At 64.6% G+C, this 16792-nt stretch overlaps 1 protein-coding gene across 1 annotated transcript in view; it reads left to right on the plus strand.

Annotated features, from left to right (window-relative positions):
* snrpd2 (small nuclear ribonucleoprotein D2 polypeptide) overlaps nucleotides 1–16584 on the plus strand; it is a 21918-nt gene extending 5334 nt beyond the window's left edge. Inside the window, exons 2-3 of the mRNA XM_085973367.1 lie at nucleotides 13681–13860; nucleotides 16240–16584. Of these exons, the coding sequence (XP_085829493.1) occupies nucleotides 13681–13860; nucleotides 16240–16414 (355 nt within the window). The 3' untranslated portion in view covers nucleotides 16415–16584. The remainder of the gene's footprint in view (nucleotides 1–13680; nucleotides 13861–16239) is intronic.
* The last annotated feature ends 208 nt before the right edge of the window (nucleotides 16585–16792 follow it).

Below are 16792 nucleotides of genomic sequence, written 5' to 3' on the forward strand. Positions count from 1 at the left end.
CCCCCGTTGCCCTCCCCTTCCCCCCCCCCGTTGCCCTCCCCTTCCCCCCCCGTTGCCCTCCCCTTCCCCCCCCCCGTTGCCCTCCCCTTCCCCCCCCCGTTGCCCTCCCCTTCCCCCCCCCGTTGCCCTCCCCTTCCCGCCCCCCGTTGCCCTCCCCTTCCCCCCCCCGTTGCCCTCCCCTTCCCCCCCCCGTTGCCCTCCCCTTCCCCCCCCGTTGCCCTCCCCTTCCCCCCCCCGTTGCCTCCCCTTCCCCCCCCGTTGCCCTCCCCTCCCCCCCCGTTGCCCTCCCCTTCCCCCCCCGTTGCCCTCCCCTTCCCCCCCCCGTTGCCCTCCCCTTCCCCCCCCCTTGCCCTCCCCTTCCCCCCCCCGTTGCCCTCCCCTTCCCCCCCCCGTTGCCCTCCCTTCCCCCCCCCGTTGCCTCCCCTTCCCCCCCCCCGTTGCCCTCTCCCTTCCCCCCCCCGTTGCCCTCCCCCTTCCCCCCCCCGTTGCCCCTCCCCTTCCCCCCCCGTTGCCCTCCCCTTCCCCCCCCGTTGCCTCCCCTTCCCCCCCCCGTTGCCTCCCTTCCCCCCCCCCGTTGCCCTCCCCTTCCCCCCCCGTTGCCCTCCCTTCCCCCCCCCGTTGCCCTCCCTTCCCCCCCGTTGCCTCACCCTTCCCCCCCCCGTTGCCCTCCCTTCCCCCCCCCGTTGCCCTCCCCTTCCCCCCCCCGTTGCCCTCCCCTTCCCCCCCCGTTGCCCTCCCCTTCCCCCCCCGTTGCCCTCACCCTTCCCCCCCCGTTGCCCTCCCCTTCCCCCCCCCGTTGCCCTCCCCTTCCCCCCCCCGTTGCCCTCCCCTTCCCCCCCCCGTTGCCCTCCCTTCCCCCCCCGTTGCCCTCCCCTTCCCCCCCCCGTTGCCCTCCCCTTCCCCCCCCCGTTGCCCTCCTCCCCCCGTTGCTCCCCTCCCCCCGTTGCCCTCCCCTTCCCCCCCCGTTGCCCTCCCTTCCCCCCCCGTTGCCCTCCCTTCCCCCCCCCGTTGCCCTCCCCTTCCCCCCCCCGTTGCCCTCCCCTTCCCCCCCCGTTGCCCTCCCCTTCCCCCCCGTTGCCCTCCCCTTCCCCCCCCGTTGCCCTCCCCTTCCCCCCCCCGTTGCCCTCCCCCTTCCCCCCCCCGTTGCCTCCCTTCCCCCCCCCCGTGCCCTCCCCTTCCCCCCCCCGTTGCCCTCCCCTTCCCCCCCCCCGTTGCCCTCCCCTTCCCCCCCCCCGTTGCCCTCCCCTTCCCCCCCCCCGTTGCCCTCCCTTCCCCCCCCGTGCCCTCCCCTTCCCCCCCCCCGTTGCCCTCCCTCCCCCCCCCGTTGCCCTCCCCTCCCCCCCTTGCCTCCTCCCCCCCGTTGCCCTCCCTCCCCCCCGTTGCCCTCCCCTCCCCCCCCGTTGCCTCCCTTCCCCCCGTTGCCTCCTCCCCCCCGTTGCCCTCCCCTTCCCCCCCCCGTTGCCCTCCCTTCCCCCCCCGTTGCCTCCCCTTCCCCCCCCGTTGCCCTCCCCTTCCCCCCCCGTTGCCCCTCCCCTTCCCCCCCCCCGTTGCCCTCCCTTCCCCCCCCGTTGCCTCCCCTCCCCCCCCGTTGCCCTCCCTCCCCCCCGTTGCCCTCCCTTCCCCCCGTTGCCCTCCTCCCCCCCCCGTTGCCCTCCCTTCCCCCCCCGTTGCCTCCCCTTCCCCCCCCCGTTGCCCTCCCTTCCCCCCCCCGTTGCCCTCCCTTCCCCCCCCCGTTGCCCTCCCCCTTCCCCCCCGTTGCCCTCCCTTCCCCCCCGTTGCCCTCCCCTTCCCCCCCCGTTGCCCTCCCCTTCCCCCCCCGTTGCCCTCCCTTCCCCCCCCCGTTGCCCTCCCCTTCCCCCCCCCGTTGCCTCCCCTTCCCCCCCCGTTGCCTCCCTCCCCCCCGTTGCCCTCCCCTTCCCCCGTTGCCCTCCCTTCCCCCCCCCGTTGCCCTCCCTTCCCCCCCCCCGTTGCCCTCCCTTCCCCCCCCGTTGCCCTCCTTCCCCCCCCGTTGCCCTCCCCCTTCCCCCCCCCCCGTTGCCTCCCTTCCCCCCCCCGTTGCCCTCCCCTTCCCCCCCCGTTGCCTCCCCTTCCCCCCCCCGTTGCCTCCCCTTCCCCCCCCGTTGCCCTCCCCTTCCCCCCCCGTTGCCCTCCCCTTCCCCCCCCCGTTGCCCTCCCCTTCCCCCCCCCGTTGCCCTCCCTCCCCCCCCGTTGCCCTCCCCTCCCCCCCCGTTGCCCTCCTCCCCCCCCGTTGCCCTCCTCCCCCCCCGTTGCCCTCCCCTCCCCCCCCGTTGCCCCTCCTCCCCCCCCGTTGCCCTCCCCCCCCCGTTGCCTCCCCCCCCGTTGCCCTCCCCCCCCCGTTGCCCCTCCCCCCCCGTTGCCCTCCCCCCCCCCGTTGCCCTCCCCCCCCGTTGCCCTCCCCCCCCCCCCGTTGCCCCCCCGTTGCCTCCCCCCGTTGCCCTCCCCCCCCCCCCCGTTGCCCTCCCCCCCCCCGTTGCCCTCCCCCGTTGCCCTCCCCCCCGTTGCCTCCCCCCCCGTTGCCCTCCCCCCCCGTTGCCCTCCCCCCCCGTTGCCCTCCCCCCCCCCGTTGCCCTCCCCCCCCGTTGCCCTCCCCCCCCCGTTGCCTCCCCCCCGTTGCCCTCCCCCCCCGTTGCCCTCCCCCCCCGTTGCCCTCCCCCCCCGTTGCCCGTTGCCCCCCCCCCGTTGCCCCCCCCCGTTGCCCCCCCCGTTGCCCCCGTGCCCCCCCCGTTGCCCTCCCCCCCCGTTGCCCTCCCCCCCGTTGCCCTCCCCCCCGTTGCCCCCCGTTGCCCTCCCCCCCGTTGCCCTCCCCCCCGTTGCCCTCCCCCCCGTTGCCCTCCCCCCCGTTGCCCTCCCCCCGTTGCCCTCCCCCCGTTGCCTCCCCCCGTTGCCCTCCCCCCCGTTGCCCTCCCCCCCGTTGCCCTCCCCCCCCCGTTGCCCTCCCCCCCCGTTGCCCTCCCCCCCGTGCCCTCCCCCGTTGCCCTCCCCCCCCGTTGCCCTCCCCCCGTTGCCCTCCCCCCGTTGCCCTCCCCCCGTTGCCCTCCCCCCGTTGCCTCCCCCCGTTGCCTCCCCCCCCCGTTGCCCTCCCCCCCCCCCGTTGCCCTCCCCCCCCGTTGCCCTCCCCCCCCCCGTTGCCCTCCCCCCCCGTTGCCCTCCCCCCCCGTTGCCCTCCCCCCCCCCGTTGCCCTCCCCCCCCCCGGTTGCCTCCCCCCCCCCCCCCCCCCGGTTGCCCTCCCCCCCCCCGGTTGCCCTCCCCCCCCCCGGTTGCCCTCCCCCCCCCCCGGTTGCCCTCCCCCCCCCCCCGGTTGCCCTCCCCCCCCCCGTTGCCCTCCCCCCCCCCGTTGCCCTCCCCGCCTCCTCCCCGTTGCCCTCCCCCCCGTTGCCCTCCCCCCCCGTTGCCCTCCCCCCCCCGTTGCCCTCCCCCCCCCGTTGCCCTCCCCCCCCGTTGCCCTCCCCCCCGTTGCCCTCCCCCCCGTTGCCCTCCCCCCCCGTTGCCCTCCCCCCCCGTTGCCCTCCCCCCCCGTTGCCTCCCCCCGTTGCCCTCCCCCCGTTGCCCTCCCCCCCCGTTGCCCTCCCCCCCCGTTGCCCTCCCCCCCGTTGCCCTCCCCCCCGTTGCCTCCCCCCGTTGCCCTCCCCCCCGTTGCCCTCCCCCCCCGTTGCCCTCCCCCCCGTTGCCCTCCCCCCCGTTGCCCTCCCCCCCCCGTTGCCCTCCCCCCCGTTGCCCTCCCCCCGTTGCCCTCCCCCCCCCGTTGCCCTCCCCCCCGTTGCCCTCCCCCCCCGTTGCCCTCCCCCCCCGTTGCCCTCCCCCCCCGTTGCCCTCCCCCCCCCGTTGCCCTCCCCCCCCGTTGCCCTCCCCCCGTTGCCCTCCCCCCCGTTGCCCTCCCCCCCCGTTGCCCTCCCCCCCCCGTTGCCCTCCCCCCCCCGTTGCCCTCCCCCCCCCGTTGCCCTCCCCCCCCCGTTGCCCTCCCCCCCCCGTTGCCCTCCCCCCCCGTTGCCCTCCCCCCCCGTTGCCCTCCCCCCCCCGTTGCCCTCCCCCCCCGTTGCCCTCCCCCCCCCGTTGCCCTCCCCCCCCCGTTGCCCTCCCCCCCCCCGTTGCCCTCCCCCCCCCCGTTGCCCTCCCCCCCCCGTTGCCCTCCCCCCCCCCGTTGCCCTCCCCCCCCGTTGCCCTCCCCCCCCCGTTGCCCTCCCCCCCCGTTGCCCTCCCCCCCCGTTGCCCTCCCCCCCCGTTGCCCTCCCCCCCCCGTTGCCCTCCCCCCCCCGTTGCCCTCCCCCCCCGTTGCCCTCCCCCCCCGTTGCCCTCCCCCCCCCGTTGCCCTCCCCCCCCGTTGCCCTCCCCCCCCGTTGCCCTCCCCCCCGTTGCCCTCCCCCCCCGTTGCCTCCCCCCCCCGTTGCCCTCCCCCCCCGTTGCCCTCCCCCCCCCGTTGCCCTCCCCCCCCCCGTTGCCCTCCCCCCCCGTTGCCCTCCCCCCCGTTGCCCTCCCCCCCGTTGCCCTCCCCCCGTTGCCCTCCCCCCGTTGCCCTCCCCCCCGTTGCCCTCCCCCCCGTTGCCCTCCCCCCCGTTGCCCTCCCCCCGTTGCCCTCCCCGTTGCCCTCCCCCCGTTGCCCTCCCCCCCCCCCGTTGCCCTCCCCCCCCCCGTTCTCCCCCCCCCCCGTTCTCCCCCCCCCCCGTTCTCCCCCCCCCCGTTCTCCCCCCCCCCCGTTCTCCCCCCCCCGTTCTCCCCCCCCCGTTCTCCCCCCCCGTTCTCCCCCCCCGTTCTCCCCCCCCCCGTTCTCCCCCCCCGTTCTCCCCCCCCCCCCGTTCTCCCCCCCCCCCCGTTCTCCCCCCCCGTTCTCCCCCCCCCCGTTCTCCCCCCCCCTGTTCTCCCCCCCCTGTTCTCCCCCCCCCGTTCTCTCCCCCCCCCGTTCTCTCCCCCCCCCCTGTTCTCCCCCCCCCCCCGTTGCCCTCCCCCCCGTTGCCCTCCCCCCCGTTGCCCTCCCCCCCGTTGCCCTCCCCCCCGTTGCCCTCCCCCCCGTTGCCCTCCCCCCCGTTGCCCTCCCCCGTTGCCCTCCCCCGTTGCCCTCCCCCCCGTTGCCCTCCCCCCCGTTGCCCTCCCCCCCGTTGCCCTCCCCCCCGTTGCCTCCCCCCCGTTGCCCTCCCCCCCGTTGCCCTCCCCCCGTTGCCCTCCCCCCCGTTGCCCTCCCCCCCGTTGCCCTCCCCCCCGTTGCCCTCCCCCCCGTTGCCCTCCCCCCGTTGCCCTCCCCCCCGTTGCCCTCCCCCCCGTTGCCCTCCCCCCCGTTGCCCTCCCCCCCGTTGCCCTCCCCCCCGTTGCCCTCCCCCCCGTTGCCCTCCCCCCCGTTGCCCTCCCCCCCGTTGCCCTCCCCCCCGTTGCCTCCCCCCGTTGCCCTCCCCCCGTTGCCCTCCCCCCCCGTTGCCCTCCCCCCGTTGCCCTCCCCCCCCGTTGCCTCCCCCCCGTTGCCCTCCCCCCCGTTGCCCTCCCCCCCGTTGCCCTCCCCCCCCGTTGCCCTCCCCCCCGTTGCCCTCCCCCCCCGTTGCCCTCCCCCCCGTTGCCCTCCCCCCCGTTGCCCTCCCCCCCGTTGCCCTCCCCCCCGTTGCCCTCCCCCCCCGTTGCCCTCCCCCCCCGTTGCCCTCCCCCCCGTTGCCCTCCCCCCGTTGCCCTCCCCCCCGTTGCCCTCCCCCCCGTTGCCCTCCCCCCCCGTTGCCCTCCCCCCCCCGTTGCCCTCCCCCCCCCGTTGCCCTCCCCCCCCGTTGCCCTCCCCCCCCGTTGCCCTCCCCCCCGTTGCCCTCCCCCCCCCGTTGCCCTCCCCCCCCCGTTGCCCTCCCCCCCCTTGCCCCCCCGTTGCCCTCCCCCCCCGTTGCCCTCCCCCCCCCGTTGCCCTCCCCCCCCCGTTGCCCTCCCCCCCCCCGTTGCCCTCCCCCCCCCGTTGCCCTCCCCCCCCCGTTGCCCTCCCCCCCCGTTGCCCTCCCCCCCCCGTTGCCCTCCCCCCCCCGTTGCCCTCCCCCCCCCGTTGCCCTCCCCCCCCCCGTTGCCCTCCCCCCCCGTTGCCCTCCCCCCCCCGTTGCCCTCCCCCCCCGTTGCCCTCCCCCCCCGTTGCCCTCCCCCCCCCGTTGCCCTCCCCCCCCCGTTGCCCTCCCCCCCCGTTGCCCTCCCCCCCCGTTGCCCTCCCCCCCCGTTGCCCTCCCCCCCCGTTGCCCTCCCCCCCCCGTTGCCCTCCCCCCCCGTTGCCCTCCCCCCCGTTGCCTCCCCCCCGTTGCCCTCCCCCCCGTCCCCCCCCGTTGCCCTCCCCCCGTTGCCTCCCCCCGTTGCCTCCCCCCGTTGCCCTCCCCCCGTTGCCCTCCCCCCCCGTTGCCCTCCCCCCCGTTGCCCTCCCCCCCGTTGCCTCCCCCCCGTTGCCTCCCCCGTTCTCCCCCCGTTCTCCCCCCCCCCGTTCTCCCCCCCCCCGTTCTCCCCCCCCCCCGTTCTCCCCCCCCCCGTTCTCCCCCCCCCCCGTTCTCCCCCCCCCCGTTCTCCCCCCCCCCCGTTCTCCCCCCCCCCCGTTCTCCCCCCCCCCGTTCTCCCCCCCCGTTCTCCCCCCCCGTTCTCCCCCCGTTCTCCCCCCCCGTTCTCCCCCCCCCGTTCTCCCCCCCCCCCGTTCTCCCCCCCCCCCGTTCTCCCCCCCCGTTCTCCCCCCCCCGTTCTCCCCCCCCCGTTCTCCCCCCCCCCCGTTCTCCCCCCCCCCCGTTCTCCCCCCCCGTTCTCCCCCCCCGTTCTCCCCCCCCCCCGTTCTCCCCCCCCCCGTTCTCCCCCCCCCCGTTCCCCCCCCCCCGTTCTCCCCCCCCCCCGTTCTCCCCCCCCCCCCGTTCTCCCCCCCCCCCCCCGTTCTCCCCCCCCCGTTCTCCCCCCCCCGTTCTCCCCCCCCGTTCTCCCCCCCCCGTTCTCCCCCCCCCCGTTCTCCCCCCCCCCGTTCTCCCCCCCCCCGTTCTCCCCCCCCCCCCCGTTCTCCCCCCCCCCCGTTCTCCCCCCCCCCGTTCTCCCCCCCCCCCGTTCTCCCCCCCCCCCCCGTTCTCCCCCCCCCCGTTCTCCCCCCCGTCCCCCCCCCGTTCTTCTCCCCCCGTTCTCCCCCCCCCTGTTCTTCCCCCCCCCCTGTTCTCCCCCCCCCCCCGTTCTCTCCCCCCCCCCTGTTCTCCCCCCCCCCTGTTCTCCCCCCCCCCCTGTTCTCCCCCCCCCCCTGTTCTCCCCCCCCCTGTTCTCCCCCCCCCCCTGTTCTCCCCCCCCCCCCTGTTCTCCCCCCCCTGTTCTCCCCCCCCTGTTCTCTCCCCCCCCCCGTTCTCTCCCCCCCCCCGTTCTCTCCCCCCCCCCGTTCTCTCCCCCCCCCCGTTCTCTCCCCCCCCCCGTTCTCCCCCCCCCCCCGTTCTCCCCCCCCCGTTCTCCCCCCCCCGTTCTCCCCCCCCCCGTTCTCCCCCCCCCCGTTCTCCCCCCCCCCCGTTCTCCCCCCCCCCGTTCTCCCCCCCCCGTCTCCCCCCCCGTTCTCCCCCCCCCGTTCTCCCCCCCCCGTTCTCCCCCCCCGTTCTCCCCCCCCGTTCTCCCCCCCCCCGTTCTCCCCCCCCCGTTCTCCCCCCCCCGTTCTCCCCCCCCCCCCGTTCTCCCCCCCCCCCGTTCTCCCCCCCCCCGTTCTCCCCCCCCCCCGTTCTCCCCCCCCCCGTTCTCCCCCCCCCCCCGTTCTCCCCCCCCCCCGTTCTCCCCCCCCCCCGTTCTCCCCCCCCCCCCCCCCGTTCTCCCCCCCCCCCCCGTTCTCCCCCCCCCCCCCGTTCTCCCCCCCCCCCCCGTTCTCCCCCCCCCCCCCCGTTCTCCCCCCCCCCCCCGTTCTCCCCCCCCCCCCGTTCTCCCCCCCCCCCGTTCTCCCCCCCCCCCCCGTTCTCCCCCCCCGTTCTCCCCCCCCCGTTCTCCCCCCCCCGTTCTCCCCCCCCCGTTCTCCCCCCCCCGTTCTCCCCCCCCCGTTCTCCCCCCCCCCCGTTCTCCCCCCCCCCCCGTTCTCCCCCCCCCGTTCTCCCCCCCCGTTCTCCCCCCCCCGTTCTCCCCCCCCCCGTTCTCCCCCCCCCCCGTTCTCCCCCCCCCCGTTCTCCCCCCCCCCCCGTTCTCCCCCCCCCCCCGTTCTCCCCCCCCCCGTTCTCCCCCCCCCGTTCTCCCCCCCCCCGTTCTCCCCCCCCCGTTCTCCCCCCCCCCGTTCTCCCCCCCCCGTTCTCCCCCCCCCGTTCTCCCCCCCCCCCCCGTTCTCCTCCCCCCCCCCCCCGTTCTCCTCCCCCCCCCCCCCCCGTTCTCCTCCCCCCCCCCCCCCCGTTCTCCCCCCCCCCCGTTCTCCCCCCCCCCGTTCTCCCCCCCCCCCCGTTCTCCCCCCCCCCCCCGTTCTCCCCCCCCCCCCCCCCCCGTTCTCCCCCCCCCCCCCCGTCTCCCCCCCCCCCCCCCCGTTCTCCCCCCCCCCCCCCCGTTCTCCCCCCCCCCCCCGTTCTCCCCCCCCCCCCGTTCTCCCCCCCCCCCCCCGTTCTCTCCCCCCCCCCCGTTCTCCCTCCCCTCCCCACCCGTTCTCCCCCCCCCCTTGCCCTCCTCTTCCCCCCCCCCCCCCCCAAAAGAAACCCGGTTAGCAAGTGACTCTTATCTATCCCAGAGCTGATATTCAACTGTGGCGCGCATCACTGGGTTAATCAGTTATGGGGGCGTCACACTTTTGAACCCCCCCCCCCCCCCCCCCCGGCTCCTCTTCAAAATAGTGCCCCGGGATCTTTGACCGCCACTTAAACCGAGGCCCCCGTCTGCCCTCTTAACGTCTGATCCGAAAGACGGCCCCTCCGAGAGTCCATTCCGTGTGTTAATCGGTTCGTTTAGAATAGGAACTTCCTGATATTAGTCCTAAGCTTGCATTTTGCTAGTTTGAACCTGTGACAACTTAATTTAGATTTACCATTTCCATATCCTGACCTGTTCTACAAGATGAGCTCCTTTTCCCCCGCTGCCTTGAGCACTTGAATGCTTCCCTTGTGTCGTTGATTGGGGGCGGAGCACTGCTCCGGGTGCGGTGGGACGGAGCACTGCTCCGGGTGCGGTGGGACGGAGCACTGCTCCGGGTGCGGTGGGACGGAGCACTGCTCCGGGTGCGGTGGGACCAGAGCGCTGCAGTTGGGTCCTGACTTCCTCCGCTGTGTAGCTCCGGCTTTGGTTCATAAGACGTAGGAGCAGGAGTCGGTCATTCGGCCCCTCGAGCCTGCTCCGCCATTCAATAAGATCATGGCTGATCTGATCTTGGCCTCAACTCCACTTCCCTGCCCGCTCCCCATAACCCTCGACTCCCTTATCGTTCAAATGTCTGTCTATCTCCACCTTAAATATATTCAGTGACCCAGCCTCCACCGCTCTCTGGGGAAGAGCATTCCAAAGATTCACGACCCTCAGAGAAGAAATTCCTCCTCATTTCCGATTTAAAAGGGTGCCCCCTAGTTCTAGATTCCCCCACGAGGGGAAACATCCTCTCCGCATCTACCCTGTCAAGCCATTCAGAATCTTATGTTTCAATATTATCCCCTCTCATTCTTCTAAACTCCAATGAGTATAGGCCCAACCTGCTCAACCTTTCTTCATAAGACAACCCCTTCATCTCCAGAATTGACCTCGTGAATCTTCTCTGAACTGCCTCCAATGCAAGTATATCCCTCCTTAAATAAGGAGACCAAAACTGTACGCAGTACTCCAGGTGTGGTCTCACCAGCGCCCTGTACAGTTGTAACAGGACTTCCCTACTTTTATACTCCATTCCCTTTGCCATATAGGTTCCCATTTGGAAAAGGCCTGCCTAGGAGCTGCCCTCTGTTTTCAAACGGTCAACCTAATTGTTCTGTCAGATTTCCCTGCGTTTAAAAAAGATACAAAGATACGAAATCGGGCAGAAAAAGACCACCTGGTCCATCACGCCTGCCTCACAGACCTGGGACGCAAGGAGCATCATGCTTAGGCACCACATTCCCGCCAATAAACACACCCACATGCCCACCATCATTCATACAATCACCTGGAAGAGGCCAAAAAAACAGGGAGGAGGGGAACCCCAGGGCCAATTAGATGGGGGAAATCTGGGAAATTCCTCCTAATCCAGGAGACCAGGTAGACTATATAACACCTGGTATTTTACCTACCTGATCTTCCCAATTGGCCACTGGACCACTGTGCTTTCTTGAGGGCACCTATTGAGAGGCTACACTCTCAACCCCTGAGCCAGTAGTAACTTGTTCTACAGATCTACTATCCTCTGGGAAAAGGACAGTCGAGCATAGCTGTACCCATACTTAGCTTGTACGCATGACCGCTGGTGTCCCCAACCTAGCGAGGGGAGCACAATCAAAGCCCATTGACAATTTTGTATACCTCTATCAAATCACCACAGAGTCTAATCTGTTGCTAAAGGGAATAGACCCAGCCTTTTTATTTATTTGTTTCTATGGGATGCGGGCGTCGCTGGTAAAGCCAGCATTTGTTGCCCTTGAGAAGGTGGTGGTGAGCCGCCGCCTTGAACCGCTGCAGTCTGTGTGGTGAAGGTGCTCCCACAGTGCTGTTAGGGAGGGAGTTCCAGGATTTTGACCCAGCGACGATGAAGGATCGGCCAATATATTTCCAAGTCAGGATGGTGTGTGACTTGGAGGGGATCTTGGAGGTGGTGGTGTTCCCATGCACCTGCTGCCCTTGTCCTTCTAGGTGGAAGAGGTCATGGGTTTGGGAGGTGCTGCTGAAGAAGCCTTGGCGAGTCACTGCAGTGCATCTTGTAGATGGTACACACTGCAGCCACGGTGCGCCGGTGGTGGAGGGAGTGAATGTTTATGGTGGTGGATGGGGTGCCGATCAAGCGGGCTGCTTTATCCTGGATGGTGTCGAGCTTCTTGAGTGCTGTTTGAGCTGCACTCATCCAGGCAATGAATAACTGAGGTCTTTTAAGCTGGGGGTCATCCTTGCGGCCCTCCTTTGGACTTTTCCCAAAGCAAATGGTGCACAGCATCCTAACATGCAACTTATATAGGGTTCCTTTGTACACATATGGTTGGCTAGTAATATCTCCAAATTTGCAAACGAGACAAAGCTGGGTGGGCGTGTGTGCTGTGAGGAGGATGTCGAGAAACTCCAGGATGATTTGGACATGTTGGGTGATTGGGCAGAAACATGGCAGATGCAGTATAACGTGGATAAATGTGAGGTTATCCACTTTGGTGGCAAAAACAGGAACGCAGATTATTATCTGAACGGCCATAGATTGGGAGAAGGTAAGCATGCAGGTGCAGCAGGCGGTTAAGAAGGCAAATGGTATGTTGGCCTTCGTAGCGAGAGGGTTTGAGTACAGGGACAAGGATGTCTTGCCGCAGTTGTACAGGGCCTTGGTGAGACCACACCTTGAGTATTGTGTGCAGTTTTGGTCACCTTATCTGCGGAAGGATGTTCTTGCCATGGAGGGAGTGCAGCGAAGATTCACCAGGCTGATACCTGGGATGGCAGGAATGACGTATGAGGAGTCGATTGGACTTATACTCGCTAGAGTTTAGAAGAATGAGAGGTGATCTCATTGAAACTTATAAAATTCTGACAGGACTGGACAGACTAGATGCAGGAAGGATGTTCCTGATGGTTGGGGAGTCCAGAACCAGGGGTCACAGTCTAAGGATAAGGGGTAAGCCATTTAGGACAGAAATGAGGAGGAATTTCTTCACCCAGAGAGTGGTGAACCTGTGGAATTCTCTACCACAGAAGACAGTTGAGGCCAATTCATTAAATATATTCAAGAAGGAGTTAGATATATTTCTTAAGGCTAAGGGGATCAAGGGGTATGGAGAGAAAGCAGGGACAGGGTACTGAATTTGGATGATCAGCCATGATCGCATTGAATGGCGGAGCAGGCTCGAGGGGCCGAATGGCCTACTCCTGCTCCTATCTTCTATGTTTCTATGGATGTATTCTGTCCTTGTCATTGTGGGTGGGGGTAAAATTGCATTCTGATAACCACTCTTTTGCCGTAGTGGTGGACCTGACTCTCTCTGGGCTGTGCTCATGCAGAATTTGTAGCGTCAGTTTGGCTTAGTTGGCAAGCCCCAAAACGGACATGTAACGGACATGTCAATAATCTAGGCTGACACTTCAGCGCAGGGCCGAGGGAGTGCTACATTGGCGGAGGTGCCGTCTTTCGGGTGAGATGCCTGCTTGGGTGTGTGTAAAAGATTCCGTGGCACTGGCTAAACGTTAACCCGCAACCAACCAGAAACATTTTATCTGGTCGTCCCTCTATTTTCTGTTTCTCTGCAATCTTGCAGTGCACAAATTGGCTGTTGCATGTGCCTGCATAACAGCAGTGACTGTTCTCCCAAAAAGTAATGAAAGAAAGACTTGCATTTCTATAGCGCCTTTCACGACCACCGGACGTCCCAAAACTCTTTACAACTAACAAAGCACTTTTTTGAAGTGTGGTCACTTGTAATGTAGGAAACGCGGCAGCCAATTTGCACACAGCAAGCTCCCACAAACAGCCGTGTGGTAATGACCAGATAATCTGTTTTTAGTGATGTTGGTTGAGGGATAAATATTGACCAGGACACCGGGGAGAACTCCCCCCTGCTGCTCTTCGAAATAGTGGCTGTGGGATCTTTTACGTCCACCTGAGAGAGCAGACGGGGACCTCGGTTTAACGTCTCATCCGAAAGCCAGCACCTCCGACAGTGCGGCACTCCCTCAGCACTGCACTGGGAGTGTCAGCCTCGAGTTTTGTGCTCGAGTCCCTGGAGTGGGACTTGAACCCACGACCTTCTGACCCAGGCGAGAGTGCTGCCCACTGAGCCACGGCTGACACTTGCATTGTGCTGGTGCTGGATGAAAAGGCCAGTTTGGGGGCTGGGAAATGGGGGAGGGGATGAAAGAACAAAGGGGAGGTCTGAGAGGTGAGACATTAAGAGATATTCAAGGCGAGACGAGATGGTAACAGCACCTCATCTTCCGATTAGGCACTTTACAGCCTTCCGGACTCAATATCGAGTTCAACAATTTCAGATCATAACCTCGGCCCCTATTATATTTTTATATATTTTTTATCCACACCTTTGGTTTGTGCCTTTTCCTTTCTCTCTCCCACACGGCAGCTGTCTCTCTGCCAGCGCATTTCACACTTCATCTCGAGCCATCCTTTGTCTCTTTACCTGTCCTATTACCATCTCGTCTCGCCTTGAATATCTCTTAATGTCTCTTCACCTCTCACAGACCTTCCCTTTTGTTCTTTCATCCCCTCCCCCATTTCCCAGCCCCCTAACTTGCTTTTTAATCCGTTTCATTTCCTGCTTTTTTCTCGGTTCTGACGAAGGGTCTTCGACCTGAAACGTTAACTCTGTTTCTCTCTCCACGGATGTTGCCTGGCCTGCTGAGTTTTTCCCAGCGTTTTCTGTTATTTCGGATTGCCAGCATCCGCAGTATTTTGCTATCCTATACAAGTTTAAGTTCTTTTCGGAAAAGGCCATTAGGCCAAACAAGCCTATCCCTGTTTGTTGGAACAGCCCAATCACTTCTTTGCAGAAGCGAATCTCACTGCCATGTTATATCTTGTCACCTTATATTGCATCCGTAACAGTAAACGTCACTGTGAAATTACTTTTGGTGTTTTTTGTTTCCCTCCCCGCCAGGAGTCTGTTAAGCAAGCCCAAGAGTGAGATGACTCCCGAGGAGCTTCAGAAGCGAGAGGAGGAGGAATTTAACACGGGGCCCCTCTCCGTCCTGACACAGTCCGTCAAAAATAACACGCAGGTCCTCATCAACTGCCGTAACAACAAGAAGCTGCTGGGCCGAGTCAAGGCCTTCGACAGGTAGTCGCTTCGTGCTTCCTCTACTCCCTGTCCCTCCTCCCTTTCCACCCCCAAAAACAAACATGTCCTAGGAGGAGGGTTCTCTCTGGGTATGGTTTACCACATGGGTTATATAAAAGTCTCGGTTATCACCGGAAAAACCAGGTGGGTTAGAATCGGCAGTCCGGTTCAAAATGCTGGCATCGCAAGGGCATTACTTCAACTGCTTGCACATAAAGAAATGTTTCTTTCCCAGGGATTGATGGCATTCTGATGAAAGAGCTGATAATAGTTCCTGGTATAACTTCCAAATTCCAAGTACTGCGCAGAGCAGGAAGGGTGATGTTGCATTCTTTGTCTCGGCTGAATTAGCTCATTGCCACAGGGGCAGTGGTAGAACTGGCTACAGGATTCCTGATTTAAGGAGGCTGGATCACCCAGCGTTCCCTATCCTGAATTGTATGCTGATGGACAGTGCGAATGTACTGGGTGAGACCAGGATTGGGATAACGCACGCACACGTGTATACACACACACGTCTTTGGACTCTGCTTGTGTGAGGTGTCGGTGGGATGCCAGTCAGTGTTCCCTTTCATTTTTTTTTTGGGGTGGGGGGTGCGCAGCCCGTTCCAAATACCCCGCGTGTGCGTTTTTTCCCCCAGCTTCAGAGCGCTGTGCAGCTTAAAGGGAACATAGATGCCAGTGTCCATGGGGACAGTCCCAGCCTGCAATGGCACCTTGTGATGGCGGCTGGAGAGCCAGCAAAATGCTTCACAGCCGCGTAATCGAGTGCCACTCGTCTTGTGGCTCGCATGTCATCTGCGGGTGTGTCTGATTTTTTTTTTTAGAAAAACATCCAAATCTGGTCGAGTGACATTTCTTAAAACTAATGAATCTGTAGCAGTCATCCTTCCTGGTAATGTATTCACCTTGCGGTCTGTCTGCTGTCATGGATTGTCTCGCAATGGGCTTCATTGAAACGTATAAAATTCTGACAGGACTAGACAGACTAGATGCAGGAAGGATGTTCCCGATGGTCGGGGAGTCCAGAACCAGGGGTCACAATCTAAGGATAAGGGGTAGGCCATTTAGGACAGAAATGAGGAATTTCTTCACCCAGAGAGTGGTGAACCTGTGGAATTCTCTACCACAGAAGGCAGTAGAGGCCAATTCATTAAATATATTCAAGAAGGAGTTGGATATATTTCTTAAGGCTAAAGGGATCGAGGGATATGGGGAGAAGACAGGGTACTGAGTTTGGATGATCAGCCATGATCTCATTGAATGGCGGAGCAGGCTCGAGGGGCCGAATGGCCTACTCCTGCTCCTATCGTCTATGTTTCTATGTTCACCCAAGAACTGGTGACTTCTGGTATACAAATACGTCTTGTGCTGGAAGCCTAGCCTCAGGGAACATATGAGCCCTGGTTGGTTAAGTCTAGAGAGGCAGCATCAAGATATCTTTGCTTGCTGGGTTCTATCTAGCTTTAAGGAAGTGCAGCATTTTGCTAGCAGACCACGTGCTGAGCAGGTGAGAAACCTTGTTGGTTTGGAGCAGGGCGAGGGCAGCCTGTTAGCTTGTCAAAATAGATTGAGTAGCTCCAGGCTCATCGGTCAATCCATTAAACATAATTTATATCGCTTTTTTTTTTTTTTAAGTACACCTGGAGTGGTCGAACTGTGGTAGTTTATCATTTACCTCATTGAAACATATAAGATTCTTAGGGCTCGACAGCATAGATGCTGAAAGGTTGTTTCCCCTGGCTGGAGCGTCTAGAACTAGGGGGCATAGTCTCAGGATAAGGGGTCGGCCTTTTAAGACTGAGACAAGGAGGAATTTCTTCACTGAGGATTGTAAATCTTTGGAATTCTCTACCCCAGTCGTTGAGTATATTCAAGACTGAGATCGATAGGTTTTTGGACTCCAGGGGAGATGGAGATCGGGCAGGAAAGTGGAAAAGAAGTTCAGCCTTGATCTTATTGAATGGCGGAGCAGGCTCAAGGGGCCGTATGGCCTACTCCTGCTCCGAATTCTTATGCTCTTAGGTATATTATGTTGGATTTCCAGCATCCGCTGTATTTGGCTTTTCTTTTTACAATTCCAACTATGGCACAATGTCTTTGTCGCTGCGGCTAATGCATTTCCCGCAGTGGCTGCATGGCCTGCCTTTGGGCGCATAGCACAAGTTTAGGGCAAGGACTCTGGGATTTTTAGCATTTGCGGAGGATTCCCCCAAACCGCACGCAGGACGCGTTTTAAAGATCTGGAAAACGGCTATAGCCCTGAATAGAGTGTCGCGTCGGTGAGTTGCTCGAAACTGCCACTAGAAAACATTTGCGATCTGAAGATTTTTGACATCTTTTCCCCCCTTCCCCCCCCCCCCCCTTTTCCCGTTCCAGACATTGCAACATGGTGTTAGAAAACGTCAAAGAGATGTGGACCGAGGTGCCGAAGAGCGGCAAAGGCAAGAAGAAGTCAAAGCCCGTCAACAAGGACCGATACATCTCGAAGATGTTCCTCCGAGGGGACTCTGTGATTGTTGTACTTAGAAACCCACTCATCACGGGCAAATGAAACACCGGTTTCTGCCAGAATTGTAACTTATAGCGCTGGAAGAAAAACCTAGAACGAAGAACAAAAATTTGTTTTTTTTTTGTTTCTTGTCTGTTGTCACTTTCCCACTAATGACATCGTTTTTGATAATCTGTTCTGTTTACTTTGTAATAAAATTGCTATAATTTTGATGAGTTCGTGCTTTTTCTTCAGCTCATGTATAACTTTGTCAGTTATCGGGAAATTGAACATGGTCCACCTTTCGCCCGCAGTGTTGATGAAAGTCGACTCCTGGGAGTCCTGGTGGATGCTAGGACCAGCCTGGCTGCAGTCCAGCAGGACCAGCCTGGCGCTTTGGTCTTTCTCGCCCTTCTTCAATGACAGTCGATTCACAATGTA

The sequence above is a fragment of the Somniosus microcephalus genome, chromosome 34, assembly GCF_052327205.1.
Source record: "Somniosus microcephalus isolate GS21.2 chromosome 34, FLI_Smic_1.0, whole genome shotgun sequence".
NCBI lineage: Eukaryota > Metazoa > Chordata > Chondrichthyes > Squaliformes > Somniosidae > Somniosus > Somniosus microcephalus.